At 35.5% G+C, this 14,114-nt stretch overlaps 1 protein-coding gene across 1 annotated transcript in view; it reads left to right on the top strand.

The window, feature by feature from the left end:
• Window positions 1–6,257: 6,257 nt before the first annotated feature.
• The window catches only part of LOC129259407 (dynein axonemal heavy chain 5-like), a 120,616-nt gene continuing 112,759 nt past the window's right edge, over window positions 6,258–14,114 (top strand). Inside the window, exons 1-6 of the mRNA XM_064098569.1 lie at window positions 6,258–6,945; window positions 9,577–9,728; window positions 10,915–11,088; window positions 11,851–12,055; window positions 12,570–12,794; window positions 13,353–13,527. Coding sequence (XP_063954639.1) covers window positions 6,400–6,945; window positions 9,577–9,728; window positions 10,915–11,088; window positions 11,851–12,055; window positions 12,570–12,794; window positions 13,353–13,527 — 1,477 coding nt within the window. The 5' untranslated portion in view covers window positions 6,258–6,399. The remainder of the gene's footprint in view (window positions 6,946–9,576; window positions 9,729–10,914; window positions 11,089–11,850; window positions 12,056–12,569; window positions 12,795–13,352; window positions 13,528–14,114) is intronic.

Consider the following 14,114-nt stretch of genomic DNA (forward strand, 5'->3'; position numbering starts at 1 on the left):
ACCGTATATTTCGATGGTGGATCCACGAGGTCGAGGGGATTTCTCCCCCCCCCCCAAAAAAAAAGGGGGAACTAAAGAGAGAAGGAAGCGAAGGGGGGGGGGGGAAATTGGAAATAAAGAGAAAGGGACGAACAAAGGAAAAGGGAGAAGCCGTGCCGAATCAGTCCTACATCCCCTTCCCCATGGTAAATTGCATGGTTTCTCTTGAGGGGTAGTCTTAACATTTTCTATTTAGCTTTATTATTACAAACAAGATAATTGTATCTTTTTTATAATAATGACAACACGAAGCGCGAGCTAAATTTTAGGAATTTCATGTACCTTGTCCTAATACTTGAGCAATGAACATTTTTGTGATCATGAACAAGATGCATACTATGTAACTGGATATTATTAATTGCGAGCACGAAGCGCGAGCCGAAATTTTTAATATGTTGGCCTGATCGAAAAGGGACATGTTGAGGACTGTTTGCATTTACCCATGAAGACGATACAATTTTATTTCAACAATCAAATAATGCGAGCGCGAAATTAAAAATTTTATATTTCGACCTAAGAATTGGACATTCTAAGCACTTTTGTATAAATCATGAACAGGGTAGGTATGTAACCAAACAATTGATGCGAGCGCGAAGAGCGAGCGGAAGAATTCAGACCTAAAAAACGTGACACTATAATGTTCATATTTTGAAATCTGAAAATGACGGGTATCTTCCTACATGAATGATGCTAGCGCGAAGCGCAAGCTGAAAAGTTTTGATATTCTGACCTAAAAACTGGGCATTCTAAACACTTTTTGTAATCATGAATAGGATAAAGTGTGTTACTTAACAATTAATGCGATCGAGAGCGGGGAAACCATTTGAGATTTTAGCATAAAAACTGGACACTCTATTCATATTTTGTAATCATAAAAAGGATGGATATTTTTTATATGAAAAAGTGAGCGCGAAGCGCGAGCAGAAATTTTTAATATTCTGGTCTGAAACTTGATAATTTAATCACGTTTTAAGAAAGGAACAATCTGCGTACCTTAGTAAACATGCGTGCCTGAAGTGCAAGTACTTTTTCATTATTTTTTCCCCATTGATTTAGACCAAGAATCCGATCATTCTAAACACATTGTTCCCATTATGAAAGGAACGGTATCTTTATTAATCAACTATGCTAGCGAGAAATTTTGATTTTCCTATCAGAAAAAGGGTCAGTTTAAGCACTATGTACGAAAAATTGTGAAGAGGATATCGATGACACTTAATAAAAATGATCAGAGCGCAAAGCACGAGCTGAGTTTTTTTTTTTTTTTTTTTTTGGGGGGGGACAGTATACATACACATTTTGTCATATGAAAACGATGACCATCTTTCTATTTCTCTTCCTATTATTATATAGGCGCGCTTAAATTTTTTGATATTCCGTTCTGAAAAAGAGCAGATTAAGGATTAGGATTCTTCCTCCTCTTAGTTTTTCTCCTTCTCCCCCCCCCCCCCGTTCTTTCTTGTTTTCGCCGCCAATAGGGGGTAAGGCAGCCCCTTAGGCTCCCTGGATCCAGTCGCGTAGCCAGGGGGGGGCGGTGGGGGCGGTCGCCCCCCCCAAAACGTCCCCAAAAAGAAAAAAAAAGAAGGGGAAAAAAGAGAGGAGAAAAGGAAAAGGGAAGGGAGAAAAGGGAAGAAAGGTAGCTTTGTGTTTTTTTTTTTTTTTATTCTTATTTTTTTTTCTCAAAATAGAAACTCCTTCACTCTTGCTCTAAATTTATATATGAATTTTGCTTCCGCGCTGCGCGCGGTTAAATGACAATACTGAAGTTCTCCATTGTTTCCCAACCCTGTTTTCCCACCTCAGCTATATGTGTTTCTTGCCAGTTAAAGTTCAAATGTATACATTAGGGCATATGGAATTAGAGTAAGGTTAGGCCGAAGTATGTGAAGTTATCTTTTTTTTTTTAATTGATCGCGCAACTTCTGGTCGGGTCGGCTCCGGGCTGATAAAATCTTTATATCAATTTCTGCCGTCACCTCCATAAAGTCAACTTCTCCCGCTTTTCAGCTCATAATTTTGGGGCAAACAGGTTCCTAATTTTAAAAGAGGAAGGTATAAAATTCGTGTCGTATTAAATAAAAAAGTACAATATTTTTATCAAAGTCTATTAAACTTCATGTCAATTCTCTGCACATTCATCTCCTGTCCTGTTTTGCGCCCTCAGTTTGAAATTTTGAATGACACTTAAGTTTCTTTATAATTCAAAATGAAGCGCTTCAGGATAAGTCAAAGAAATTAGGCATCCTTTTTTATATAATTTAAATAAATCACAGAAGTTTCAACCCTTTTCGCACTATTTTCCTTGTAATGAAGTTCAATAATCTTAGAAAATCAATTGAATTAGAGCCGATGAGGTATGAGAGATATCTGCATTTGATGAAACGTCCGCTCTTTAAAATTCCAGAGTTTCATTGCTCTGCGCGGGGAGGAATATCTTCCTCCCGGCATATACACTTCTTCTCCTCTGTTTTGCGACTTAAAGATATGCACTGTCGCTAAATTGTTTGTAATCAAATCTGATCTTTCCAAGGGAAGTATTCAATATATCATTGAGAATACCCTTTCTTGGGACCCTTTTCATGGCAAAAAAAAATGATAAAACGCTTCAGCTTCCGCGCTTCGCGCGGGGTTATTATTATATTACTTTTCTCCATTGTATTCCTTTTTTGTGCGTTCACAATCACTTTTGAAAACAAGGTTCATGAAAAAACAAGGTTCATAATCACAATATAGTCAACTGAATTGGAGCTGATATAGGTACTAGAATCAAGAGAGACGGCTCCTTTTCATTTTAATTCATGAAACACCAAAAGCTTCGCGAGGGAGGGGGAAACTCCCCCTCCCTGCACCCACCCCCTAGGGAGCGCGCTTCGCGCGCTCTGTAAGTGTTGGCACGCTTCGCGTGCATTTACCGCCCCCTCCAAAATGAAATCCTGGCTACGCGGTTGCCTGGATCCGCCTATGAATTCAAACGGTGCATGTAATGTTCCCTTTTCAGGTGAGCATATAAAGAAAATTACCATGCGAGATTATTATCAATTTTGTTCAGTGATGTCCCAACTCCCTGCATTGTGCTTGAAATGTTTACTTTGCTGATCAATATATCAATATAACTTGGTATGTGACATACTGATCCTGCTGACGAATTTCAACGATTGTTAAAACGATTCGTAAAATACTTTCGGGAAGTATATTTCAAAATAACTTATCACAATTTGTTTAGTGGCATAGGGGGGCATAGGCCAAAGTTCTCCTATTCATGAATCCACACTTTATTGACTTGAAAATACATTATAAATATTGTTATTGCTAAGCATGATTAGAGGATGTATCTCACCATAGACCTAGGTCCATGATCTCACTTAAGCAAAACGAGCTGGAATCGTTTAGGGCCTGAAAACTTGGAATTTAAAGCATAATATTTTAATAGAGAACCGTCATTTTATTAAACAAATAAAGCAAGCGCGAAACGGAAGCTGTAAACGTTTTTGTACATGACTTGAAATGATTATTTACACTGCATATTATCTTACTTGACAATAATGCAGGACCGAATCGCGAGCTGAAACTTTATAGGTATACTGACATATAACTAAATTTTTAATATTTACCAATTCTCCCCCTTATATTTTCTTTTCTTTTAGTACTCCTTTTATTTTTTTCATCTTTTTTCCTTTATTCCGTTCTTCGATCCCTTTCTTTACTTTCTCTTAATAGCTTTTCTTCCTTTGCAGTCTCTCCCTCCTTTTCCGTTACCGATTGAGGGCTAAAACCACTTTAGCCTTCTGGGTCAGCACACATTCATCATGTTCAGGTATTTGAAGAGGCCTGGTTTTTAGGCTCTTCCAAATTCACAAATTTGCGAAAATTACTTCTTATTTCTTCATTCGCTCTTTATGCCTTTCCTATATAGTTCCTCTCCTCTATTCTTCTTTTAAGCTCCGTTTTTATCCCTGTATTGGTGGGAGGGGAATGAATCGACGTGGGGAAGAGCCCGGGGGGGGGGGGGCACTCGACCAAAAAAGTGGTAGGGGTGTGCCGCGGGCGAGACAAAAAACGGGGGCCTTGGAGCGGGCTCATTATAAAAAGGAGAGTCCTCGGAACGGGCTTCGGAACTACAAATGTTTGTGAAAACGGGGGTCCTTGGAACGGGTCGCCTGCGTGCGAGTGCGTATGCATCCCTTTCGGCGGCACGACTGACGGGCGCGCTAGCGCAGAGGCGATGGTCGGACAGCGAGCTGCGGCCGCTTTTCACCAAAATTGCGACCGGAACGGCGTAACGGAAAATATGCGAAGCCCTGGAGCGGATTTTTTTCTTCTTTTTTCTCGAGAAGAAGAATATGCTATGCTTTGGAGCGGCTTACTTTGTAGCTTTTTCTCAATAAGACAAAAATGCTATGCCTCGGAACGGAAATTTGAGTGTAAAAACGGGGGTCCCCTCCGCGGCACATACCCACTATGCATTATATACTGAGTGCCCCCCCCGGGGGGAAGAGTTTATTTCATTCGCGTATTTGTTCCTCAGTTCTTCTATTAAAAAAATGAAAAATAAGTCTCCCCCCGGCGCTATTTCCTTATTATTATTTGTATTTATTTTTTGTTTGTCATGGAAAATGGGCACAGCCGGATTGTTTCGGTAAGGACACTTTCTTCCCTTTTTAGATTCCCCTTTTTTCCATCTTGCTCTTCTTTAATTCTTCCTATATCCCATTCTTCCACCTCGATCCGTCTACCGATATGTATGTATATTTATAGATGATATTTCAATAGGGGTCAAGATACAGATGAGATTTCAGATTATGTTTTAGGTATGAGTGAGAAAAATTAAGTTATTACTGAGGCTTAAAAGTTTTCCCCGCCAAAAAAACCCCCAAAAAACAACAACAAACAAACAACTTGTATACTATGAGGCGCCGAATGTACCAATATTATATAGAACAATTATTTGTTATATAATCATTATTTATTAAATAATAACTATTATTTATATATAATTTACATTTTATTTGTAAATAACTACTATTATATAAAATATCATTTCTAATTATTTATATATAATTCCAAGTAATACTTCATTATTTGTAAATAATAATAGTTCGACATTCCATTATTTATAAATAATGATTATTTGTTTTTCATTATTTATAAATAATGATTATTTGTTTTTCATTATTTACAAATAATGATTATTTGTTTTTCATTATTTATAAATAATGATTATTTGTTTTTCATTATTTATAAATAATGATTTGTTTTTCATTATTTACAAATAATGATTATTTGTTTTTCATTATTTATAAATAATGATTATTTGTTTTTCATTATTTATAAATAATGATAATTGGTTTTTCATTATTTATAAATAATGATTATTTGTTTTTCATTATTTACAAATAATGATTATTTGTTTTTCATTATTTATAAATAATGATTATTTGTTAAATAATGAAAACGTCTACTTCATTATTTATAAATAATTTTTTCGAGTGCACCATTATTCTCATTATTTAACAAATAATCATTATTTATAAATAATGGAAAACTCAACAAATTATTTATAAATAATGAAAAACAAATAATCATTATTTGTAAATAATGAAAAACAAAAAATCATTATTTATAAATAATGAAAAACCAATTATCATTATTTATAAATAATGAAAAACAAATAATCATTATTTATAAATAATGAAAAACAAATAATCATTATTTGTAAATAATGAAAAACAAATAATCATTATTTATAAATAATGAAAAACAAATAATCATTATTTATAAATAATGAAAAACAAATAATCATTATTTGTAAATAATGAAAAACAAATAATCATTATTTATAAATAATGAAAAACAAATAATCATTATTTATAAATAATGAAAAACAAATAATCATTATTTATAAATAATGGAATGTCGAACTATTATTATTTACAAATAATGAAGTATTACTTGGAATTATATATAAATAATTAGAAATGATATTTTATATAATAGTAGTTATTTACAAATAAAATGTAAATTATATATAAATAATAGTTATTATTTAATAAATAATGATTATATAACAAATAATTGTTCTATATAATATTGGTACATTCGGCGCCTCATAGTATACTAGAATTTTGTCATGCCGAATGTCTTCTGTCCAAATTAGAGAGGGCGTTTCTGAAAATCATTCGGATACAAATCGGATCGGTTAATAGAAAAAAGACCGAATTGTTGTCAATAACTACCGTATACAATATGGCGCCCCACAGCGGGATCAAAACTAATTAAAGTTTTTGCTCTTGAAACTTTGAGTCACAACAATGAGAGCTGCTACCATATATTTTGTGGATTTGTAAACAACCTAACCTCAAAATGGATGAAAGACATTGGTGGATTGCCACCAAAATTCAAGAGTCTTTCCACATCGGAGGATTCAACGACAACCCGACTCTGCTGGAAGATTTTTTGTGCGAGCCGCGGACCCTCGAACTCATCAATCAATTTCTGGGACAGGGAGGGCTGAATAAGCTCTTCTTCTATTCGGATCGTCCTCAAACTTCAGCTCTCCAACCAAGCGGTTTGCAAAGCACCAGACAATTGCATGTTGTTGATTCACTTGCAAATCTGAATGATGTCAACATCGAGGAAACAACTTGTCTGTATTTTCTGCGGCACTCTGTCGAGAAAGAAGTGGATCCGGTTCGCATGGAAAAGGATATTTTCTGTGGGGAGCTGAGGCACAGTGTTTTAGACAACCTGAACACATTGCTCTCTGATATTTTTCTTCCCCTTCTGAAGGCTCAGAAAGACTGGGGATTATGCAGTGAAGAAAATAAGAAACAATGCCTGAATAATCTAGAACGTTATGCCGCTGCTCTCAGTGAAACTGTCAATGTTCCCTCATCTGCGAGGCAGCAGGTCTGCACTTTTTTTTGCTTTAATCTTCTATTAAAAAAAAAATTAAAGTTTTGATGTTGGCCTTTATATACTTTTCAACCTTCTAATATCCTTTGTGTGTTAACCTTTAAAGAGTGGGTAGTTATTACAAATGTAATATGGCCATGGCCTGGGCGTCATGCAGTCAGTGCAGAGGATTATCTTTATGTTTGGTGGGGGGGGGGGGCAACAATAGATGTCCCCCAATGAAGATTAGAAAGGATAATCCTTTGCGCTGACGCCCATGACCTTGCCTTGGCATGTAAATTCTGTGGGCAGGAGTAAGACTTCAATCAGAAGGAGTGGCACACCTGTCCTTGCTGGTTAGGCTAGATAGAATTGCCTTTGTGCAATGAGTGGCACATCATTTCATATTTTATATGACACTGAGATAGACTCTTGTCATTTGATTGGTCGTCTGATATGGATCATTCAGCCGATTTTACAATGACGTCATCATCTGGAATTTTGTATCCATTCATCGTGCAAATTGGGATCCATACGACTTTGTCCATTGCACGCGCGCAACGAGACCGCATGCACCACAATGAAAACACTTGTGGTTGCAGTGCATGTGGTGTATGTACCTACGTATGCTACAATCAACAGAACGAGCTCACACTGCATGAGCATATTTTTCATCATTTGCATCAAAATTCATAAATTTCAAATGAAAAAGGAACTACTTGAAGGTGTCGTATAAATCAAACAATGAATGTTCTTTTCATTCATGCAATGGACAGAATTCTTCATTCGCTGAAAGATGAAATGAATGATCCATTCAACTTGTGAAGTACATGTATTCTGTCCATTGCACTTATAAACATTCATTATTTGTATACTATTTATCGGTATAATGTATTTCATCATGTTCTATTAAAAAATGGAATTCAAAATATGGGGCCGCTGCTTGCTTTCGATACAAAGCCACAAATTGGTAACTTTGAAGTTTCATGAATCTCTTATTTTGATGGATTTTCAATACCCGGTAAACCTTCAACAAAAATTCTCAAAATTTTCCGCTTATATTAAAAACCAACTTATCGTTAGGGTGAACTTCACCTTTAAAGACCACTTATCTCTTATGCCAAAATTCAAAATCTTGCTTCCTTCACATTTAAAATGACCTAGTAAAATTTGCTGTTTGGTGTGTAATATAAATTAAAAGTATGAATTTGATTGGCTCTGAAATATTAATTCAAGATTATAATTGGTTATTAAAACATTTTTGGGGAAATTATGTGCTTTTGTTTCAAATTGAATCCTGTGCAAGGTCCCGCAATAGATTTGTTTTTCTTTCTTAAAAATTTTAAAATTTTAAAATGTGGATTTGTTTACTTTGTATGTTATATAAATATCTCATAACTAATGCCGTTTAAAATGCCTTTGATTTTCTAACACTAACAGCTTCTATTATCAAGACAAGGGTCTACTTTTATGTATACTTCTGTGGTGAGGGGTTTTGTATTTATTGCATGTGCATGTTGCTTAGATTGGCATGAAATCGCAAGTGTTTTGTCCTTTTAAAATAGTTGGCAAGGCAATTCATTTTGGAATATCGTGTTTTGTGCATGCTGGTTTTCATTTTTGTTGTGTGCTTCAATGCTTTTAACATGATTTTGGAAGCTTATTTGTAATTAAACGTAAGAAAGAATACATTAAAAAAAAAAAATTGCCAGGGTCCCGTAACACAAAGGTTAGCGATTAATCGTACGCTTGATTCTTACGATTGATTGTACATTGTAGTCAATGGAATCAATTGTAAAAAAATGTTTTACGATCATTGCTAAGCTTTGTGTTCCGGGCCCCAGGTCTTTTTTAATAAAGCATTAGGTTTCCTTTAAAAAAAGAAGTGTGAATGTGTAGAAGAATAGAAAATAATGCAATATTTGTCATAGATGCAGTAAGGTTAGAGATTGCTTGCTATAGATGCCTTTCACAAAGTTCATGAAATAATTTCCTTACGTTATGAATGTATTCCCTTTACCTTGTGCATCAAAGGCATCAACTTTATACGAGTCCTTACATGTACTAATTTATCATGCCAATACATAAAAAGTAAAGATGTCTTGTCTCTACGCTGGTGGTAATACATTTGGAATGTTGATGTAGGCCTACATAACATATCACAATACTGGCAGATGTCATTTACATTATCTCCTCATTTATTTTAAAATTGTATTTTAGTTTAAGTAACTCTTACTTAAATATTTTTTTCTTTATGGCATATTTTCATATACTGCACATATTATTTAAACATCTAAAATACTCCCTTTCATTGTGATTATATAGTAAATTATTTGTTTTGTGTCATGCTTCCATGATTAATTCCGAATGAAAAAAAATGATATAAAAAAATAGGCCTATGCTTGACTCTATTACTGAAAAGAAAGTAAGGGATGAGAATGTCGTGTAATAAAGCACTTTTACATGATTATGACTTTTCATTCTGATAAACTTAATTTATTTGTTGTAGATTAATTAAGCATTCTCCATAAAGGATACAACAAGAATGAAATAATTACTGTATCTAAATACTACCTGTTGCTATTGATACACTTCCAGTGTTGTGTTACGGTATTCACTGAGAATATTTGTGGTATTCATGTACAGGTTTTGAGAAGACCTGATAATATTGTCAGCCAGGAGTTCAGCAAGCATCGGACAACGTCATATGATCAAGGAATCGTGAGCGAGTATGAAGCCCTCGTTACGGAGTGGATCTCGACCATCGACAATGCCTTGGCTGATGGAGGAGATGAAAGGTGAGATAAGACTAGCAAGCTACTTTGGACATTTTTTACTTAGCTCATAATCATAAAAGATACGTTGCATATAAATCATTGAGAAAATTGTTGTGGAGCGTTGTGGCCCAGTGGATTAGTCTTCTGACTTTGAAACAGGCGGTCGTGGGTTCGAATCCCAGCCATGACATAATTTCCTTCGGCAAAAAATTTATCCACATTGTGCTGCACTCAACCCAGGTGGGGTAAATGGGTACCTGGCAGGAATGTATTGCTTGAAATGCCGCCACGCTGTAAAAGGTTGCGGGGCTAAAGCCAGGGTAATGATATCCAATTGAGCACATGGGGACGCATTTGGCACTGATGCGCTATATGAGCATGTTGGCATAATTATTATCATAGTTCTTGTAACTTGGGAATGTTGTGGTCTAGTCACATACATGTATGCATTGAAAAAGATGTACTGAAAAAAACTGATACTATTCCCATAACATTATATGCTGGTGCTGTACCTGAATACAATGTACAAGCTGCTAAGCTAATCATTACACTCTAAATTGGCAACATGATCAAAGCCCCAAAGTCACTGTTTGAAACTGCAAATTGGAAACCTTACGATGCCTTTTTTATCGTTAATTTTGACTTGTAATATATATATTTGTTAAAAAGTATGAAAATGATTAGAAAAGTTGTGATTGTTGCCAATTTGAGGAGCAAAATAAGATTAAACTTGACCTCATGAAAGTGGTGTTCCTCTATATAAGGCTTTCTACCCATTATTGTTCTTGACGAGGGGCCCATAACACAGAGCTTTATTAGCAATGATCTTAGAACATATTTTTACGGTAGATTGCATTGACTACAATGCAATATCAATCGTGAAAATTAAGCGTACGATTAATTGCTAACCTAATTGTATTACGGGACCAAGGTTTAAATGGATCTTGCCTCCGGATCAAATTAATATTGTTGCTAAATTAAGTATCAAAATTAATTAATCTTGATCTCATGAAAGCCGAGTGTGTACCTCTATATTCAAGGCTTTCTACCCATTATTGATTATTGACCAGGTATATGGATGTTACCTCTGGACCAAATTAATGATTGTTGCCAATTTGAGGATCAAAATAACATTACACTTGACCTCATGAAAGCCGAGTGTGCACCTCTATATAAGGCTTTCTACCCATTACTATTTCTTGACCAGGTTTATGGACCCGACCTCCGGACCGCTCAACGAGCTGGAGCGTTGGAGGCGTCGTCAGCGTATGCTGTCTAGCATCATAGAACAGCTGAAGGGCAAGGAATGTAAGACGGTCATCGGTGTCCTGATCACATCCAAGTCAAAGATCATCAAGAAATGGAAGGCCATCGATGCCAGGTAAACTTAATAGCATTTCCTTTGGTTAAAGTTGTTAATAGAAACACAATAGGTTGTTACCTCTCCTGGTGCATGCAATTATGCTTACATGTCCTATTCTGTGATCTTTCATTTGAACCGGTATGAGCTAGATCATCGGGTATAGGAAATGTTTTTCTGCAAGATTATTATTTCCATTTCATGAATTTCATTTTCATTTCCAACAAATACATTTACAAAATTATCATAAATGATGTCACTCTTAGCAAAATATATAAGTTTACACACAAACATACGCAAATGATGTTTCATTTATGAAAGAAATAAGTTTTGCAAATGACTAATGCGTCTAGAATACGGAAATCATTTTAAAAGTAGATCTTGGTTTCATTACAAAAAAAGTACATTTAAAATCTGGGCATGCCTGAAATAATTGAATAATAAGACATGGGGGAGGGGTTTGAATTAAATCTCATAACTGGGTATGTGAGCAATATTTCTTTCAGTGAATTGGAAAAATGAATGGACCAGTTGAATTGATTTATGAATTTATGTATATGCTTACTTATTTTTACTTGTACCTTGATCTATTATTCATAAAGTTATTTGTCAGTATATGTTTGTTTAAATCACTGCTGTTTGTAAAAGTCCCTGGAAGAATCAATAAAAGAATACTTTAAAACAACAAAAATATTGTCAGGAAGGTGGATAGAGTTTGAGGAGAAAGATTGTTCCATTCTGAATAAATGAATTTATAAACTGCTTATTGATACTGCCTTACAGCATCACAGATGCAGCCAATGAGACGAAAGACAAGGTGAAGTACCTCGAAGCCTTGCGGAGACACTTTGAGCTTCTCTATCATGGTGCTACACCGATATCAATCGTTAATGGAGCGTTGCCAGGCCTGATGAGCAGTGTCAAGCAGATGGATTCAATCTCAAGGTTCTATGCCAGGAAAGGCTACTTAGGACTGCTCTTCACTAAGGTTAATAGCTTGTTTTCTATTTGTTTAAGTGTGACTTTTATAACGTCATGCTTATGCATTATTTTGCACATTAAAAAAACAAAACACATTTATGTCATTGATGGGTATGCACATACATTATACATAGCTGCCATTTATTAGGATTTCATTGTATTTATAGTAGGATTTTTAAGGGGAAAGTGACACTAAATAGGATTTTTGAAACTTGTTGAAATGAAGATTTTTGGTATATTTTCAAAATTTTAAAGAAAGATAAGATTTTAGGCTTGAAAAAAGGAGAAAGAGAAATAAAGAATAAGAGTTTTTTTTCTCAATTAAGGTTGGCAGCTCTGATTATGTATGTTCTACAGGAAAATGGAAATTTAAGTGTGATTATAAGTCAGACTTAAATCTTTGTTGAAACACCTCTCTGGTTTATAAAATTGCTTCAATATGGGATGAATATTCAACACGTGGACAGTTAACCTGTAGTTTGTTAGCTGATCTTGCATTCCTTGTTGGTTATAATTTTCAGATCACCAACCAGTTGGTTAATTCCTGCAAGGAGTTCATCCTCTCGGAGACCCAGGGACCAGGGCAGGATGACCTACTCTGGCCCAAGTTCTACAGTGAGATCGAGACCAGGATCTTGAGTACGGACCCTCAGGGCAAGAGCCGGGCCGTCAAGAAGCGAGGCAAGGAGGTGATGCCTGAAGATGACACGCTCCTGGGAAGAATGAAAGCCTGTATCGCTCTCTATGTAAGTAGTGCATCTCTGACCGCCATCAGCCTTAAAATCCAAAATGAGTTTGCCAAAATGAATTTGAGATTCAAGTTTTCAAAGCAGATTTTAACCTTCAAAGTGATATATAACCTGTCAAAATTGAACAAAAATAACCCTCACAAGTTGTGTGCAACCAGCTCATCTACTAACCATTTGCTCTGTATTGTTACTTAATAATTTGTCTGATTTCCATTTGGGCTCTACCCATTTTGACTGATGTCCACTTGGCCCAATGCCACTAAATGTATTTAGATGAACTCTTTTAGCACCAACTTCTCATAATTTGAAGAATCGCAAAAAAAAGTAGGTGGACAAAGTGGTTATTGGTCCATCAGGGCATTAGACCAAATGGCAGTTAGCCAAAGAGAGTATTAGACCAAGTGATGCCTTGACCAACTGGCATTTAGACCAAATCAACAGTAGTAGAAAGTGGGTTTAGCTATGACGATGTCAGACAATTTGGGAATTAGATCATCTGCCAGTAGATCAACTGGATTCAAACCATGATTACATGTCTCTGATGATCTGTTTCAGAACACCTACAAGGACATGGTTCGTACCCTGAGGGACGGACTGGGAGGGGCTCACAACCTGACCCACTTCCCTTCTATAAGTTCTCTTGGTGCCCCGTCCTCTAGGCCGCAGAGGGGTGTTCTCTCTAGGGCGGGGCTCAGCCACGGGAAGTCATCCAAGACTCCTTCTGTTGCAGGTCAGTGTGCTTTCATTTGATTTGGTTTCTTAAAATTCCACATTCACAACGACAAAATATCAATATTTAAAAATATATACGAACCCTGCAAGACATATGATACAATAACAATGAATGGAATAGTGTTGGATGATGATAAGTGGAGGGATCTACAGAAAAGCTACTTTTATTAAATTCTTTTAAGTTTTACTAATTAGGTTGTCTCTCATTAAGCAAAGGCAATCCAGCCCCCCCCCCCCCCCCGAAAAAAGAACGAAATACAAATATCTCCACAAACCATTCATATCAAACATTAAACTATGGTATGAAGTATATTTACTTCATACATTATTCTTTTGAGCATACATATTCCATAATATGCCACATATGCAGTTGAACATTAATGTTTTATGTTTCTTGAAAACAATATGTAAAAAGGGATTGAGTCAAACCCTGATGAAGAAAACATGAATGAATAAACAATAAAAAGTTTGCACTGGAATTTAACACACAATAAGCATTCTTCACCTAACTGATTGATCAAACTGTGTGCAGTAAGCCCTCTTGATTTTTTTAATAAAAAAAAATTAACTAACTTTTTAAATGCA

Source organism: Lytechinus pictus, chromosome 4 (genome assembly GCF_037042905.1).
Source record: "Lytechinus pictus isolate F3 Inbred chromosome 4, Lp3.0, whole genome shotgun sequence".
In the NCBI taxonomy this organism is placed as follows: Eukaryota; Metazoa; Echinodermata; class Echinoidea; order Temnopleuroida; family Toxopneustidae; genus Lytechinus; species Lytechinus pictus.